This window comes from Epinephelus lanceolatus, chromosome 22 (assembly GCF_041903045.1).
Source record: "Epinephelus lanceolatus isolate andai-2023 chromosome 22, ASM4190304v1, whole genome shotgun sequence".
Classification (NCBI taxonomy): domain Eukaryota; kingdom Metazoa; phylum Chordata; class Actinopteri; order Perciformes; family Serranidae; genus Epinephelus; species Epinephelus lanceolatus.
The window spans coordinates 9,942,633-9,961,797 of record NC_135755.1 but is presented as its reverse complement, the minus strand read 5'-3'; the positions used below and the strand labels follow the sequence as shown (position 1 = coordinate 9,961,797).

Below are 19,165 nucleotides of genomic sequence, written 5' to 3'. Positions count from 1 at the left end.
GCATCCACAGACACTGAGGTTCTCAAAGAAACAACTCATCAGGACGTACAGGACTCTTTCTTGAGGACCCTGTGAGTGAGTCATTAGAGCACTGATTCAAGATGCTGCTGTTATAACTAAAGACCTGTTTATTTTACAAAACTGAAAGAGAAATGAGCTACAGATTGAACAACTGGGTGTTTGAGATAAGCTGACTGCCAGCACTTTAGAGGAAGGGGGTTGTCACAAATATGTGTTAGACTTAGAGTTACTCTGATCAACCAATCACGCTCCAGCAGTTTCGTAGAGCGTGCGCTGTTTGCAGCACCATCACCACGAACTGACTGCACTGAGACACAGAGGAAGACATCTTACCATCCACCCACCACGAAACTCCACCTGCTAACTTTTACATTGTGTGAGTTGCTGTGCAAAATTTCAACTTTTGGACCTTTCCAGTGTGCCAGATGAAACATGAGGTAATGTGCAAATACAAAGAGCTGATATCACTGTTAATAGTCCTGTAGTCTATTAGCTGACAGTAATTTGGACTGTTCCCACAGCTGTTGAAGAGAGCAGAGGAAACAGAAATAAATTAAAAAAAAAAACAACTTGGTGCCTCTGAAGGCTTTTTCTCCTCTCCTCTTTCTTATCCAATTCATAGCATCCTTATTTTGGAAGCATTGTATACGTTAACTGTAAAGTGACATGATTAACAGCCGACTTGTTTCCTGTATTTTTTTTCGACGCATGTATTTTAGGTGAGGTGAGAGCTCGTGGTTTCCTGCCCTTTCTGCTATAGTTTCAGTTTGTTTTGTTTTTCAGTCGAACGCTGGATGGAAATATTTTGAATATGATGATATAGTCAAGTCAATTTAAATCCAAAGTGGGCCCAACCTAGGAGAAAACACAATAGCAGTGTTTCATAGTTTTGATTGGTCCTAATACCCTCCTGTATCATATAATAAACCTTTATGGATTTAATGGAACATTATTTTTCAAGGTCATTTCACAGTCACATGGTCTGGGTGACATCATGTTAATATCAGATGGTGTATGTACTGTACACCTATTTAACATATTCTGTGTCTGTTCCAAAGGTTTTGGGGTCAATCTTGTCAATAAAACAAATTTTAAGAGGATATTCTGATGTACTGTGCCTGTATCTGAGGTACTACGACCCAACAACCAATGTTTTTACCACATTGTCCACTTACAGTTTGTGCCACACTGCTCCTATGGGTGCATCTAAACTGAGTATGAATTATTCTGTATATATTTAGTATCTATAATGTCATCACTCGTTGTAAGGGGGGGTGGGGGGTTATTCCCCACAGGAACAACTTCACAGGTAAAGTGATCATTTTAAAACATTTTTGAAAAAAATAAAAATCTTAGATCAGGGGTTCTCAAACTTTTCATGACTGAGCGCCACTTTAGGGGGCAGCATCTGATTGAGGGCGGCACAGGAAAGGTTCACACACTTGGGCTGACCCCGACAAGAATTTTCCTGGTCAACCAATAGTCATCACTAGTCGCTCGCATGTTTAAGATATTAATGTAATAATTAAATGATATATTTTGGTGGTTTGAGTTGAAGGTGTGAGAAAGAATAGTATCAGTAACATTGTTAACACTGTGCTACATTACAGAGAAATACAAAACCGTACTAATGAACCTTCATTAATATAGGCCTATATTTTATCTCCAAGTGCACGTCACACACTGAGCGAGCCGCCTGTTAATGACGCTGTGGGCTAATGGGCATGTAGCTACTTCCATGTTTCAGATGATACGTCATGTTTGTAGTCGACCAATGAAGATGAGTTTACATATCACCTTGGGTTCGTCCTTCACCTTCTCAAAATGATCCCACACTTTGGATTTCCTGCCCGACATGTTATTAACTAGCCTGTGGAATAACCGCAGGTACCAGCCCTGGAAATTAACCTGACTCCTGTCTGACTGCTGAGCGTGGACACTTCCTGTGTCTGTCAAGCCCGGTTTCACTTCGAAGTCGTCGAAATTCAGTGCATGGGCAGTGACTTGCGGCATGAGAAACCAACAAAAAAGGCAACCTGTGACGTTGACATGATACGCAGCTGGTTGCTGTTATAGTTTAACGGTGTCTGTCAGCATCAGGGGGAAACACAGCAGGACAAGGACAAAAATTAAGGCGGCTAAAGTCCGACTGGGGCAGGATACTGGATGGGTCCAACGAACACAGACTTTAATATTCTAAATTCTAGATTCTGTTCTGCGACTAAGCGACCAATGAAATCTTGGGAATAATGACCTTTCTGGTCGACTAACATTTGGTCGACTATTAGGGAGCAGGCTTAGTACACACCATAACTTTTCTTTTTGGCATACTATAGGCTACTATGATATATTTGAATATTGTGGTGGATGTGTCCGCCCCAGTATTATAATTACTGTCTAGCTCTTCACCTCTGTCTCCTCTCACAGGGAGAAGATGATGTGCATCATCCTGCTGCTCATCAAACTGACCTCCTGTGTCTCTGGTGAGTTTACACCTTCACTTTATCATCCACTAACACTAAAGACAGAGTACTCTCAGGCTTTTTGCCTCTGACCAGGAGGTTGTGTTTGCGGTATGATTGTTTGTAACTCAGCAGGATTACAGAAAAACTACCGTCCTGATTTCCATGCAACTTGGTGGAAGGGTGTATCACGGGCAAACAAAGAAAAAGAACCCACTAAATTCTGGAGCAGATCTGAATCACTAGGCAGATACACCAATTACTTTTTCAACTTGGGTTGACAGAATAATGTTCTTGACACGTATCCAGTCAAATGAGTTAATGTCCAAAACAAAAAAGCATCTTTGGTTGGGTGATGTTCCCATTAATTGCAGCATGATGATACAGACATAAGTAGATTAACGTGATGACTTACTGAGATGAACGTGAAGCGATCTAGATGCCATGTTCATGCCGTGCCCTGCTTAGGGTAAGAACAATATGAATAGAAACCTTCATTGTCATTGTATACCAGATACAACGAAATTGGACATGCTGCTCCTAATGGTGCACAACAACAACTCCACACTAAAAAAGTATCACTCATAGACACACATTCCACATTAAAATAGAGTCCATAGTGCAATACTGCATCTATCAGCAGTAGTCCGGTGCAAATAGCAATAAAGTGGAGACAGAGAAAAAAACAGAACAAGAAAGAAAGTCAGTGAGAGTTTATCACAGTAATGGCCTGGGGGAAGAAACTGTTTCTAAATCTGGATGTGTGTGTTTTGATGGACCGACAGCGCCTGCCTGAGGGCAGCAGCTGAAACAGGTTATGGCCAGGGTGAGTGCAGTCTTTTGAGATAGTGGAAGCTCTTTTGAGGTAGCGAGCAGTGGCGATGTCGTTTAATGAGGGAAGTGAGCAGCCGATGACCTTTTCAGCTGTGCAGATGATGCGTTGTAGTGAGTGTCTCTCCGCAGCTGTGCTGCCTGCGTACCAGACTGTAATGTTGTATGTTATGATGCTTTCAATGGCTGACCGGTAGAAGGCCACAAGCAGCTTCTCCTCCAGGTTGTTCCTCCTCAGCAGCCTGAGGAAATGGAGACGCTGCTGTGCCTTCTTGGTTATTTCTGTGGTGCTGATGTTCCAGGAGATGTTGTTGGATATGTGGAGCCCCAGGTACTTGAAAGAGTGAACCTGCTCCACACATGCTCCATTAATCCACAGTGGTGATGGGTCTGCCTTGTGTTTTCTCCTAAAGTCCAGGATGAGTTCTTTTGTTTTGGTTGTGTTTAGTTCCAGGTTATTTGTGCCGCACCACCTCGACAGTCTTTGGATCTCGTCTCTGTAATTGGACTCGTCTCCCCCTGTTATGAGTCCAACTACAACCGTGTCATCCGCAAACTTAATGATGGTGTTAGTCGGGTGGGCTGTGTTCAGAAAGACTTCCTCCTCCCCCGTGACCTTATAACACCTGATTCATATCACCTGTGACCAGTGTTACTATACATAGACCATACACAGACCACCATCTAGTGGTTAAAAATGTTATAGTCCATACAAACAATACATCATTGACTTCATTCTAATAGTTGTGGAAATATATCCAGACATGTATAGTGGTTGTACTTGAGGCTTTCCATATCATAGAAGACTGGACTATTGGTCTCAGAGAAAGTCTGTCCGAGTGCCTTTCTAGTTAATTACTGGTTTCATGCATCACCTCTTAGCTGCAGCAACTCTGAGCTCTCATGTTTCCCGACCTTCCAGCTTTGTTCTAAATAAGAGCACACTGTTATTCAGTGAATCAGTCAAACTCTCCACACAAACATCTATAGATGGAGTTTAAAGGCTCACATGTTAAAGTTGTCACTTTGTCTGCTCCTCACTTTCCCTCTCTGTCTCCTCAACAGGAACATTTGTAGTCAATGTGACACAGACCTCCTATCAGGCAGAGGAGAACCACAACATCACACTGGAGTGGATGTTCACCACCAAACCTGGCAGCTCCCTCCACTCCCTTTATATCTACTGTGAACTGAAAACTGATCTCAGAGCCTCAGTCCTGTTTCGTCTACATGGAGGTGTTGAGGTTCCAGAGTCTCAGGATGAACAGTTTACAGGACGAGTCCAGTGTGACAAAGACGTCCTCAGAGAGGGACGACTCAGACTTCATGTGTCCAGACTCAGGACTGATGACTCAGGCCAGTATATGTGTGAAGTGTTCACAAATTATGGCAGCAGCACTGCTACATGTCGGCTCACTGTCACTGGTAAGTAAACTCAGTAGAACTGTCTTAGCAGATTCAATTCAGCAGCTTTTTTAGATAAATAAGAACCTGAGGAGGAAAATATTGTGGACTTCTGCAATCCACAATCTGTACACTTCCTTCTTGTAGTATCTGCGAATTATGTTACAACTCATTCTGTTGTGGATATTTGCCAGCCGCAAGTCTGTGTGTTTGTCATCATGACGAATATGGTCCTGATGACACCCATTGACCCTTCATTAAGTAAGAGAAGTAGCATCAGGCCGGCTCAGACCAGGGTCCAACAACACAGCTGTGCTCCATTGACTCTAATGCAGTCGTTTCAGATTTCCTTCATTGTCAGGCTGGTTTTGTGGATTTGGAGCTAAATGTTGTGCCTGGGGCACGTTGTGTATTAATGTTACTCGTTACCTGGAGAGGTTGGAAAAAGATATAAATTTCTTCTCTGTTCCAAAACCAGAATCAAACCCTGAAAAGTGTAGGGTTAGCTAGCTAGCTACTGAAGATATGGGACTGATTTTGTCAACGTGATAGCATCACAACTGTGCAAGACACAGTCACAATACTTTACAGGTGTGTAGTTGAGATCAAAATTAAAGCCAAATTCATAGAGGGCTGTGGTCTGAGCAAGGGGGACAGAAATAGGGGGGTAGGAAGTAGAGAATGGGCCACTGGCCCCCCACTTCATGCCACTTGTTTTAAGTTGCAAATCACAGTGTTGCGGCTGGTGTGATCCTATAGCAAGATGGTCGTTTTTATTGAAATGTTATTTCTTCATAGGAATGACACAGATTTGTTTGGTCTCTTTACAGCAGCAAAGGCTTCGCCCAAACCTGTGAGACCAAACCCAACAAGTGCACCACAACCAGAGAGTTGGGGACGGATCGTGCTACACTGTCTCCTGGTACTGACAGCAGCACCAGCAGTAGCAGCAGTAGCAGCAGCAGCAGTGCTGGATCCTTTGGGGAGTTTTTTATTCCCAGCCGAAAACCTACGTTGACACGGGGAGAACATGCCAACTCCACACAGAGGGAACCCTCTTGCTGTGAGGTGACAGTGCTAACCACTGCACCTCCGTGCCGCCTAATTCTAACATGCAGAGCGTTTACTTTTTTTTTGTAATATGCCCTTTAAACTCAGATGTACAGTTACTGTTTTATTTGTGTCTGTTACAGCTGGCTGTTATTTTTTACTGTCTGTTATTTACGGTCATTATTTCATTGTATGTATGCTCAAAAGAAAAGCTCTGAGTTGTTAACACTGGTATTAATATTGGGTGGTTACCTCTGGGCTAGATGTGAATAGGTCCGCAGTATTCTTTTGTTTGTTTTTTAAAGAAGGTGTGTGTGTGTGTGTGTGTGTGTGTGTGTGTTGGGGTGGAACTTGGCACCACAAAGAAAGGGCACCTATATTGCCAGCAGCAGACCTGCCCCTAAAGGCCCATTTATGCTCAACGTTAAATACGGATCTGGATAGAGACAGAGCCGTCTGTCTGTGCTCCGCGTTCATTTCGTCCGTAGCCGTTTCTCAATGTGCGAACTTGTGTTCTTGTGGACTTGTGACACGTCATCAGTCACAGCCCAAGTACTGGATGTGTTCTCGCCATGCCCCTTTTACAGGGGATGCATCAGAAAGGAAAGGCGCACAATTGTAAGCCATAATTACCAATATGTGACTGTTGTGTTGTCACATAACGTAGTTCTTTTCACACGTAGTTTAAACGTCAGACCCGTGGTCGATGTTTTAATACAGAGCCCAGTTGAATGTGACTGAGGTCCGCTAGATGACAGCAGTGTCAGTGCTCATAGATAATAAACGTGTGTATGAGCGCTCAGGCTGCCCCACTGAGAGCAGCCTCTCTCAAGTAGTCCTTTTAAATTCATCACTGATATCTCTGTAGTGGTTAAATATGAGATGTAATCCGTTTGGGGAATGTCTAATGGGCAACATTCAGTCTCAGTATAAGATATATTATTATATTATTTAATGTTGTAACATGTTATTGTTCTTTGCATTCTTTTGCTTATTTAGGCCTATTTGTGTCTTTACCATTCAATAATGATTTTAAGAATTGTATTTCTTGTAGTATTTATTCAACTGCATTTTAAATATTGATTATCTGATATGAATTGTATACCTGATGTCTGAAGTGTGGCTGAATAAACTTTTCCTCTTCACTTCTGACCTGTTTGATCCATTTATATTGGTGAGGACAGACTAAATGAGAAACTGCTGTCAGTGTAATCCAGTACAGTTCAACAGCACCACAATCTACAACTCAACACTTCAGTAAAATGTCAGACTGAATATTAAACTGCTGTTGTTTGTTCTAGGTGAACCAAGTCTCCATAAAAATATAGACAGAAAGCAAAATGATGAGACAAATGCAGTGATGGACAGTAACTAAGAATGTATATGATGATAACAGCACTTGAAATTGGGTCACTCTGCATATTGAGTACTTTTAACTTTTGATTCATTCATTTCATTCATCTCATCATGTCTCATCCTCATCCTCCACTGTCTTTCTGGGATCTGCCTCCTCAGCTGGGCAGCCTCCTCTTCAGCCTGCAGGTACAAAAATCCTGCTGCAGTAACTGCACCAAGACGCCTTCTCCGATCCATGTCAGTTATTGATTTTTGATTTCCAACCCGCCAATGCTCACGATCACAATAACCACCAACTCTCCACAAACTTTTCCCCCTGCAGCTGGCTTTTGATTATAATCAGAGGTCAGCTGCAGGGAAAAGGTTTTATGAGACATTTTATGAAAATATTTTGGCTATTTATATGTTTTTGTGTATCAGTTAAATATGTTGAAACCTTAAAAACATATACATATTAATTTAATTAAGGGGCTGATTAGGGACACTGGGGACAGGTGAGCAGGTGAGGAAGAGACAGGGGACTGGTGGGAAAGACTGGGGGCATCTGGTGGATGGATGGGGGCTAATAAAAAGATGCATTATGGGAAACAAGGACAGAGACATGAAGTCAAAATAAACCAAATGAGCAAATAAGCAGAGGCTGGAGCTGCTGGGAGAAAAGAAAAACATTGATAGTGAAATCAACACAAATACCAGTAAGGGGGATTAAAAGATGGTCTCTGTCTCATAACTGGTAACACAAAGCTGGTTATCAACTAGTTCAGTCCACTCTGGATTTTCCCATCCAGTCACGAGTGCGTTCATGAGCGACATCATCAGAACCATGAATGAAGGAGGCTGCTTCATATCACGTGTGATGAAATGGTACTAAAAGGGTTTGTGACTGCAAGTCAGTAAAATGTCAGTGGCGTCAAATGAAATATTCCCAAACCTGGTTTCTGTCATTTTAGGTAGTTCTTATCACGCTGATGTTTGTTCAAGTGTTCATTTTCTCCCATTAGTTTGTTTTTAATTCATTATTTGATGCTATAAACACAGTCTGACCACCCGGGCTTTTCTTTTGGTACTTCCTGCAACTGGCAGTGTGCATTTGCATATTAGCTAAATATTTAGTTTCACAAAGCACGTTTAGGTTTAATATTTAGATTTAGATTTAATATTCAGATTTAACTGTGACATTATATTTAACATGTTTCAAATATTGCTGTAAATGTGGTAAAAAAGTGACTTTAACACATTCACACCATTTTTTTAAACGTTGTTTGAAGCTAAATGTGAGCCACTTTACAGACGGCACCCCATACTGAAGTTACCTTGCTCACTTCAAATCCTGCTTCATAGTACAGGCCTCTGAATACCATCAACATCAACACTGTACTGATGATGCAAACCAGTGAAATACATGTGGTGTCTTTGGTATTTATGGAAAGTTGACAGAAGCATCTTTAGAAAAATAAGTACGAAATTGTGTAAACAACTGTGTTTCATTTCCAGCTCAGTGTCTGACTGATGAGATGCAGCTGGAAAGTTTTCCAGTATTCTCATAGACTGAGGATGAGTTCATGGTTCCTGACAACAGCAAACAGACACCTGACACAGGAACAGGTAGGATGTTGTTATTGGGTAACTCACAGTTTATTCAGAAAGTATTTAGACTTCACTTTTTTCCCATGTTGTTTGGTTGCAGCCTTGTGCTACAATCACTTAAATGTATTTATTTTCCCTCATTAATCTCCACTCAGTACCCCATAATGTAAATGCATTGCACATTTATTAAAGAGAAAATGCTAAAATCATATTGACATAAAGGTATATGTTAATGTTTCACATGTGACCAGAAACAGTCCAGTGTTGTGATGACTGACTACAGACAGACTGTAGATTGTCTCTGTGTCACCTGTAATAAGTGAACTTTGATCTCATGTGTTTGTGACTCTTCACCTCTGTCTCCTCTCACAGGGAGAAGATGATGTGCATCATCCTGCTGCTCATCAACCTGACCTCCTGTGTCTGTGGTTAGTTTACACCTTCACTTTATCATCCACACTTTCAGGCTGTTTATTACTGTTATCACACATTACCTTTTTATATTGTAGTATCTTTAGCACTGTCCACTCACCCAGCTCTGTTCTAAATAAGAGCACACTGTTATTCAGTGAATCAGTCAAACTCTCCACACAAACATCTATAGATGGAGTTTAAAGGCTCACATGTTAAAGTTGTCACTTTGTCTGCTCCTCACTTTCCCTCTCTGTCTCCTCAACAGGAACATTTGTAGTCAATGTGACACAGACCTCCTATCAGGCAGAGGAGAACCACAACATCACACTGGAGTGGATGTTCACCACCAAACCTGGCAGCTCCCTCCACTCCCTTTTTATCTACTGTGAACTGTTAACTGATCTCAGATCATCAGATGAACAGTTTACAGGACGAGTCCAGTGTGACAAAGACGTCCTCAGAGAGGGACGACTCAGACTTCATGTGTCCAGACTCAGGACTGATGACTCAGGACTGTACATGTGTGATGTGTCCACACATCATGGCAGCAGCACTGCTACATGTCAGCTCACTGTCACTGGTAAGCTGATTAATACTGGAACCAGAGACTGTTTTTCTGTTTGAACTTGAAAATTAAAGATCAAGATTATTCATGTTTTAGCTCTAGTTTGAATATTTAATTCAGTTACTCTACAGAAACATTAAAGTACTTTTAAGAGACCTTTTTCTGACTTTGAAGTAAAACCTCACATCTTTAATATGTGACCTGTGATGCAGATTAGGATTTGATTTAGTCTTTCTACTGGCTTAAAACAGGTTTTCTCCCTGTCAGTCTGCTGATCTTATTTTCTGTCAGCAGCTGCTGATGAGCCCAAACCTCAGAGACCAACAGAGAGTCCACAACCAGAAAGTCCACAACCAGAGAGTCGAGGAAGGATCGGCCTCTACGTTGGACTGGGACTGGCAGCAGCTCTACTGTTTGTCTGTGCCATACTCTTTGCAGTCAAAGTCTATTTAACTAAATGAACTGATAAGAAGGAAAGCTATGCATCCACAGACACTGAGTTTACCAGAGAAACAACTCATCAGGACGAACAGGACCCTGTGAGTGAGTCATTAGAGCACTGATTCAAGACCTGAATGTCCAGCAGCAGCCCTGCCCCTAACTCAACAACTCAAAACACTGCAGTTTTATAAATGAGACTGGTATTTCTCCTCAGGTGACATGTTGCAGTTACTGTTCTATTTGACATTAAACACGTCCAATCAGCTGCACAGTAATATTGTTTTTATTCACACAGTGTTTCAGTTGTTGGTCAATATTGACAAAAGGAAAAATATGCAGGATTTTTTGTTTACCTTGAATGTAATACAGAAAGTGAGGCTATGGTTCAGTTCATGTCTAAAATAATAAGTTAAATATACATTTTTTTATTCTACTATGTGTTAAATAGGAATCTAATGCATTGTCATTGTACTTAACTTGTTCCTGTGTTGGTGTAATACCTGAACAGGTCACTAGATGGTGTATTGAGCCACCGCAGGTTGAAGGAGGCGCTGCTGTCGGTTTGTTACTGGTGAAAGAGAAAGTAAAGAAGCATCCAGGTGTGATGGGAAGGTAAACACGGTGTAAAGCGAAATGTTAAACATCACTTCTGGTAACATCTCTTAAGGCATTATATCTAGTTTCCCTTTGAAAACACCAAATGCGTTGTTCTTTTTATGCTGCTTAACGCACACCTACAGTGGCTATTATTTTAAAGACCAGAAGGATAAACTCACCTAATAATTATTAACAGCTTTAAGATCCTGCCTCTTTAACTGCTCTTATATTGTTGGATTTGTCATTATAATGTCTCTCTTATTTCTATGATTTCTATTTTGCAAGTCTTGGTGCTTTGTGTGGTTGGTGTTTGACGGTGTTGCCGTGTGGCTGCAGGTAAATCATCAGGATGAGAAAATCAACTCATGGAAACAAGACTTGAGAGTTATAAAAGTGTTTATTGTTTATTGTTACACCTAACAGCTGTTACTGTTAGACATGTATCCACCTCCACATGGCTCCTTATGGTTCATAAGGTAATGCATACTGAAGAATCAGAAAAGAACAGTTTGTATTAAACTTCATTAGATTAGAGGAGAGCAGAGAGTTTCCCATCATGCACTGTGGTTGGGGGAGATAAGCTGCTTCTGAAAGCTGCACCTGTTGTCAGTGATGACTTTGTGATAAAGATAACAAGGGCACAAGATCTCATATCGCACTGATCTTACTGAAACAAACAGCTTATCTGAAAAAACAGAGGGCGAATCAGGTCTTTTTTTGCATCTACAGCAGGAACTGGGGTGAACTATAAACAACAGTCACACAGACACATTTTACCTGACTGATGGAGTCCACTCATCTAACGCTTTGGTCCGTATGTGCCTGAAGACAAGGTAATATATGTCTCTGTATTTCAGTTGATATTAAATGAATCCAGATGTAAAGATGTTGTATTTGGGGACTGAGATCAGTGCCTGGATTAGACAAGATGTTAACAGATAATAATGTGCTGGCTTCTCTCAGTAAAGACACAATTCAACAACAACACTTTAACAGACATGTGATTGATTGAAGACAGATCATCCTAAAACCTGATCCACAGAAAAAGCTCCTCTATGTGACTTTAAACAACAGCTGCAACATTTAGGAAAGAGACACACTTTCTATTTGTCTTTAACTTTGAATATTTTCTCTTGTCTATTGTTTATAAGAGACCACAGCATTTATTTTCATTTCATAGAATTCACTTGAAAGCTTTATTTGCACTTTGATTCTCTTTCCTTTATATGCAGGCACATTGACTCATGGAACATGTTTATCTGAGCTGCAGGTTCACACTTTAGGATTTTCTGCACTCCTGGCTCGTATTCACACAACATCCATCCTAAAGCTTAAAGTAGCTCCTAACTGGTTGAGTAAAGAGAAACTCCTGATAATAAGGAGTCAGTCCTGACTTTAACATGTTTTTGGTGTTTGACCTTTTAGCACTAAAACTGTGTCGTCAGTCTGTGAGAAGTCAGAGACAGTCCAGAGGACTCCTCAGTCACCAACAAGTCCAGGACCATCAGTCCTGTTTCATCTACATGGAGGTGTTGAGGTCCCAGAGTCTCAGGATGAACAGTTTACAGGACGAGTCCAGTGTGACAAAGACGTCCTCAGAGAGGGAGGACTCAGACTTCATGTGTCCAGACTCAGGACTGATGACTCAGGACTGTACATGTGTGAAGTGTTCACACGTTATGGCGGCAGCACTGCTACATGTCGGCTCACTGTCACTGGTAAGTTGATTAATACTGGAACCAGAGACTGTTTTTCTGTTTGAACTTGAAAATTAAAGATCAAGATTATTCATGTTTTAGCTCTAGTTTGAATATTTAATTCAGTTACTCTACAGAAACATTAAAGTACTTTTAAGAGACCTTTTTCTGACTTTGAAGTAAAACCTCACATCTTTCATATGTGACCTGTGATGCAGATTAGGATTTGATTTAGTCTTTCTACTGGTTTAAAACAGGTTTTCTCCCTGTCAGTCTGCTGATCTTATTTTCTGTCAGCAGCTGCTGATGAGCCCAAACCTCAGAGACCAACAGAGAGTCCACAACCAGAGAGTCCACAGCCAGAGAGTCCACAACCAGAGAGTCCACAACCAGAAAGTCGACAACCAGAGGGTCGAGGAAGGATCGGCCTTTACGTTGGACTGGGACTGGCAGCAGCAGCTCTACTGTTTGTCTGTGCCATCTTTGCAGTCAAAGTCTATTTTAATAAATGTACTGACAAGAAAGAAAACGATGCATCCACAGACACTGAGGTTACCAGAGAAACAACTCATGAGGACGAACAGGACCCTGTGAGTGAGTCATTAGAGCACTGATTCAAGACCTGAATGTCCAGCAGCAGCCCTGCCCCTAACTCAACAACTCAAAACACTGCAGTTTTATTTGTGAGACTGGTATTTCTCCACTCAAAGTCCACGAAGTAGTTGCACTTCCCTGTGGAATATCATCCGGCCTCACCTCAGATTCCCCGCCACGGATATCAAGGGATCCTACGGAGCCTCCATGCCCGAAACAACGCCGGACTTGACTGTCATGACATGTCAGCTTCATTAAAAGCATAGCTGCAAATTAAAGCAACACCAATAGATGACTGGGCGTTATTGGCTCCGGCACCCGCACCTCGGCCGGATCGTGCACGCCACGGATCCAGTGTGTTGCCACAAATGGGCCTGTTCCAGAGGCATTCAACTACCAGAGAGCTTTTGAAATCTTCTTTTTTTCGAAGCCGCGTTAAATTAAATACTCTGATTCATTGTGCCATACTTGCAAATCGTGAGGGAAGGAGGAAAGCAGTAGCCTAATTTGTGTCTTTGTGCGTAATTATTTTGAGTCTTACCTTTTGTTTCCTTTTAGTATTGTGTATTTTGTATTGTTTTGCGTATCTGTAACTGTATTTGTGAGTGAGAGAGTTTTAAAAGAATATTTTGTCTGCACATGATTTAAAACAATAAAATAGCCCTCCATCCTAGGCGTTTCTAGCCCATTTTTGGGATTTTTTTTTTTTTTTTTTTTACTGTATGTCCCTTTTTAACAAGCTAGAAAAGTGTCAAAACCATACAGTACTTGGTTGCAACGTAATATTTTAACAACAAAAATACAGCAGCACCTCCCCCCCCTTGCCTCAAAAATGGTTTGATCCACCTCATCCCTCCCACCTTTCCCCGACTCGGGCTCTGAGCGCTCTATCTGCACAGAGCAATGTGCTGCCTTCCAGAATGGGTGATATGCAGTAGTGGTGTAAGAACCTGGCTGAAACCAGGATATATAGGACATTTCTTAACTCCTACCACTCAATACCAACACATTATTATCATTACCAGTCCTCATTTTTGCTGCATTTAATCGTAGGTCACTGTTTATGTTGTTAGGTAGGAGTTAGCTGACATTTTTTCTAGCTAGGAAACGTTACAGGTGGTCAGTACCACTGTCCTCTGTTTGAGAGAGAAGCTAGCTGTTGTGTCATGTGCATGTGTTAATATTAAAGCCAAGGTGCTACTGACTAGCTAACTGACTGGATGCCCATTAACATTATAACTCTTATTGTGTGTATTTATTATTATTATTTTGTAGATTTCAAGCACTTCTCTTTTTTTGAAGTGTATTTTTATTTATGTATTTGTATTATATAATACAGACAAGAAGGAAAAAGGCAGAGACAAACACTGAAAAAGTCAATTACTGTTAATGTGTTAATGTTACATGTTGTGCATTGCATTTCAAATAAAAGTCCAAAAAATAAGTCCAAGGTCCATTTTTGGTATTTTTGGTACTCACTATGGGGGGCTGGTTTACTCCAGAAACATACATACTGTTTATATGTATGTTGAGGAGCTGCTGTATCAAAATGAGTTGTCTTCCCCCAGAAATTAGGGTTACGATATGTTTATTTCATGATTCCAATCCATTCCTCTTTTGCTGTGGCTCAGCATTTAAATAACCTTTATCAGATTTGATGGTTTAGTCACAGACTTTCCCAAAAAGTGCTTTTCTTTCACAAATGTGGGAATGAAATTGAGTTAAAATGTACAAAACAGTCAAAATTATCTTGCCTGGCCGGGCAGCTCTCTGGGTGCTCAGCACCCCTAAACCTCTGATCCTAGAATCGCCCCTGCCCTCCATCAGTACGTCATTTTTCTTTTGATTACTGAAATGTTTAACCACTCATCCTTAGCTGTATTTTAAGTGTAACCCTTCGCCATAACTTACCACTAGTGTTTTATCAGTAAAAATAGTAATATATAATATATAAACATTTTCAGAGACAGTCCAGAGGACTCCTCAGTCACCAACAAGTCCCATTCACCTGCTGCTAGGAGAGCACTCATTGACTTTAACCACTGGCGCCATCTTGTGGCAGAAATATATTACTGCAGCTTTTGTTCTTTGAAAAGTCAGGCCTACATGTGTGCAGGAGAACAAATAAGCTTTACATTGCTGTGGTTGTAGTTGACATAGTTTTTAGTGCTGATGCCTGGTGTCCATCAGTTGTGTGTGATAATCAGGATAATAAATACAAAGGAGTATTGTGATGACTAAAGACAGACTGTAGATTGTCTCTGTGTCACCTGTAATAAGTGAACTTTGATCTCATGTGTTTGTGACTCTTCACCTCTGTCTCCTCTCACAGGGAGAAGATGATGTGCATCATCCTGCTGCTCATCAACCTGACCTCCTGTGTCTGTGGTTAGTTTACACCTTCACTTTATTATCCACACTTTCAGGCTGTTTATTACTGTTATCACACATTACCTTTTTATATTGTAGTATCTTTAGCACTGTCCACTCACCCAGCTCTGTTCTAAATAAGAGCACACTGTTATTCAGTGAATCAGTCAAACTCTCCACACAAACATCTATAGATGGAGTTTAAAGGCTCACATGTTAAAGTTGTCACTTTGTCTGCTCCTCACTTTCCCTCTCTGTCTCCTCAACAGGAACATTTGTAGTCAATGTGACACAGACCTCCTATCAGGCAGAGGAGAACCACAACATCACACTGGAGTGGATGTTCACCACCAAACCTGGCAGCTCCCTCCACTCCCTTTATATCTACTGTCAACTGTTAACTGATCTCAGATCATCAGGTCTGTTTCGTCTACATGAAGGTGTTGAGGTCCAAACAGATGAACAGTTTACAGGACGAGTCCAGTGTGACAAAGACGTCCTCAGAGAGGGACGACTCAGACTTCATGTGTCCAGACTCAGGACTGATGACTCAGGACTGTACATGTGTGATGTGTCCACACATCATGGCGGCAGCACTGCTACATGTCGGCTCAATGTCACTGGTAAGTTGATTAATACTGGAACCAGAGACTGTTTTTCTGTTTGAACTTGAAAATTAAAGATCAAGATTATTCATGTTTTAGCTCTAGTTTGAATATTTAATTCAGTTACTCTACAGAAACATTAAAGTACTTTTAAGAGACCTTTTTCTGACTTTGAAGTAAAACCTCACATCTTTAATATGTGACCTGTGATGCAGATTAGGATTTGATTTAGTCTTTCTACTGGCTTAAAACAGGTTTTCTCCCTGTCAGTCTGCTGATCTTATTTTCTGTCAGCAGCTGCTGATGAGCCCAAACCTCAGAGACCAACAGAGAGTCCACAACCAGAGAGTCGAGGAGGGATCAGCCTCTACGTTGGACTGGGACTGGCAGCAGCTCTACTGTTTGTCTGTGCCATACTCTTTGCAGTCAAAGTCTATTTAACTAAATGAACTGATAAGAAGGAAAGCTATGCATCCACAGACACTGAGTTTACCAGAGAAACAACTCATGAGGACGTACAGGACCCTGTGAGTGAGTCATTAGAGCACTGATTCAAGACCTGAATGTCCAGCAGCAGCCCTGCCCCTAACTCAACAACTCAAAACACTGCAATTTTATAAATGAGACTGGTATTTCTCCTCAGGTGACATGTTGCAGTTACTGTTCTATTTGACATTAAACATGTCCAATCAGCTGCACAGTAATATTGTTTTTATTCACACAGTGTTTCAGTTGTTGGTCAATATTGACAAAAGGAAAAATATGCAGGATTTTTTGTTTACCTTGAATGTAATACAGAAAGTGAGGCTATGGTTCAGTTCATGTCTAAAATAATAAGTTAAATATACATTTTTTTATTCTACTATGTCTTAAATAGGAATCTAATGCATTGTCATTGTACTTTACTTGTTCCTGTCTTGGTGTAATACCTGAACAGGTCACTAGATGGTGTATTGAGCCACCGCAGGTTGAAGGAGGCGCTGTTGTCGGTTTGTTACTGGTGAAAGTGAAAGTAAAGAAGCATCCAGGTGTGATGGGAAGGTAAACACGGTGTAAAGCGAAATGTTAAACATCACTTCTGGTAACATCTCTTAAGGCATTATATCTAGTTTCCCTTTGAAAACACCAAATGCGTTGTTCTTTTTATGCTGCTTAACGCACACCTACAGTGGCTATTATTTTAAAGACCAGAAGGATAAACTCACCTAATAATTATTAACAGCTTTAAGATCCTGCCTCTTTAACTGCTCTTATATTGTTGGATTTGTGATTATAATGTCTCTCTTATTTCTATGATTTCTATTTTGCAAGTCTTGGTGCTTTGTGTGGTTGGTGTTTGAGAGTGTTGCCGTGTGGCTGCAGGTAAATCATCAGGATGAGAAAATCAACTCATGGAAACAAGACTTGAGAATTATAAAAGTGTTTATTGTTTATTGTTACACCTAACAGCTGTTACTGTTAGACATGTATCCACCTCCACATGGCTCCTTATGGTTCATAAGGTAATGCATACTGAAGAATCAGAAAAGAACAGTTTGTATTAAACTTCATTAGATTAGAGGAGAGCAGAGAGTTTCCCATCATGCACTGTGGTTGGGGGAGATAAGCTGCTTCTGAAAGCTGCACCTGTTGTCAGTGATGACTTTGTGATAAAGATAACAAGGGCACAAGATCTCATATCGCACTGATCTTACTGAAACAAACAGCTTATCTGCAAAAACAGAGGGCGAATCAGGTCTTTTTTGCACCTACAGCAGGAACTGAGGTGAACTATAAACAACAGTCACACAGACACATTTTACCTGACTGATGGAGTCCACTCATCTAACGCTTTGGTCTGTATGTGCCTGAAGACAAGGTAATATATGTCTCTGTATTTCAGTTGATATTAAATGAATCCAGATGTAAAGATGTTGTATTTGGGGACTGAGATCAGTGCCTGGATTAGACAAGATGTTAACAGATAATAATGTGCTGGCTTCTCTCAGTAAAGACACAATTCAACAACAACACTTTAACAGACATGTGATTGATTGAAGACAGATCATCCTAAAACCTGATCCACAGAAAAAGCTTTAGCTTTAATAGTTTCTGTTGTGTATCATTATAAGGAGCCCTACACTCTATTTGAACTCAATGTAACTCAGTTGACAGGGTTTTGTCTTTCCTTTATATGCAGGCACATTGACTCATGTAACATGTTTATCTGAGCTGCAGGTTCACACTTTAGGATTTTCTGCACTCCTGGCTCATATTCACACAACATCCATCCTAAAGCTTAAAGTAGCTCCTAACTGGTTGAGTAAAGACAAACTCCTGATAATAAGGAGTCAGTCCTGACTTTAACATGTTTTTGGTGTTTGACCTTTTAGCACTAAAACTGTGTCCTCAGTCTGTGAGAAGTCAGAGACAGGACTCTTCACTAGCAGCACAGTGCCCATACAGGCAGGTGTGGCTAATGTGGTCAGTGTAGCAGCTTCAGTTTGTGGCGAGGGGGGGGGCAACAAGTGGAAAAAGTAGAAGAGGACCGACAACGCCATCTGGGGGAATTACACCCCAGGAAATACTTTTTCCAGAACCCTAAATTTAGTTCAAAACTTGAGCATAGCATTAGTTCAGGCAGGACACGATGTCAAGCTCAGCTACATCAGCTGATCTCAAACAGCCCAATCAACTGATGGAGTAGCTGATTGATGAAGGGAGTCAGCTGATAGATCACATGATTGCTTTCTATGCAACCAATTGGCAAATCTCATTCAGGGCGCCCTATTTAAACTGCTCTGGCCTGCCTACTGTTGCTGCTTCCTCTGCAAGCTGCTTTGCAACCTGCCTCCACCCCAGCTCCTCCTTTTCATGCTGTGTCTGACTTATTATTGATGCTGCTCTCTTCTGTTCCTGGGGGTCTTTGCTGCTGCGTTCCCTGCCTTGGGCTTTCCATGTAGGCGCATGGAAGGGCAGGGATATGTGCTCTCTGCCCCAGGCTTTCCTCATTTTTGCACATGGAAGGGCAGAGAGGTGTGCACTCTTAACCTTAGGCTTTCTGCGTAGGCCTGAGGAAAGACAAAGAGGCCCCAGAACAGAGCCATACCACCAAATATAATCCTGCAAATGGAAATAAGTGTTCCTGACTTCATTAGGAATGCTGCAAACAGACTTGTTACTGAAACAAGG

General features: G+C 41.2%; 1 protein-coding gene across 1 annotated transcript; it reads left to right on the top strand.

Annotated features, from left to right (window-relative positions):
* Positions 1-217: 217 nt before the first annotated feature.
* Positions 218-6,913, top strand: LOC144459606 (uncharacterized). Its single transcript, XM_078163755.1, has 4 exons — positions 218-458; positions 2,449-2,504; positions 4,380-4,739; positions 5,549-6,913. The coding sequence occupies exons 1-4, from the start codon at positions 454-456 to the stop codon at positions 5,734-5,736; spliced, it is 609 nt and encodes a 202-aa protein (XP_078019881.1). The 5' UTR covers positions 218-453; the 3' UTR covers positions 5,737-6,913.
* The last annotated feature ends 12,252 nt before the right edge of the window (positions 6,914-19,165 follow it).

Bases quoted from the DNA above. Each gene is read 5' to 3' on its own strand.
- LOC144459606 (XM_078163755.1), top strand. The intron at 2,505-4,379 runs GTGAGTTTACAC...TCTCCTCAACAG, and splicing joins ACTGACCTCCTGTGTCTCTG to GAACATTTGTAGTCAATGTG. The intron at 4,740-5,548 runs GTAAGTAAACTC...GTCTCTTTACAG, and splicing joins ATGTCGGCTCACTGTCACTG to CAGCAAAGGCTTCGCCCAAA.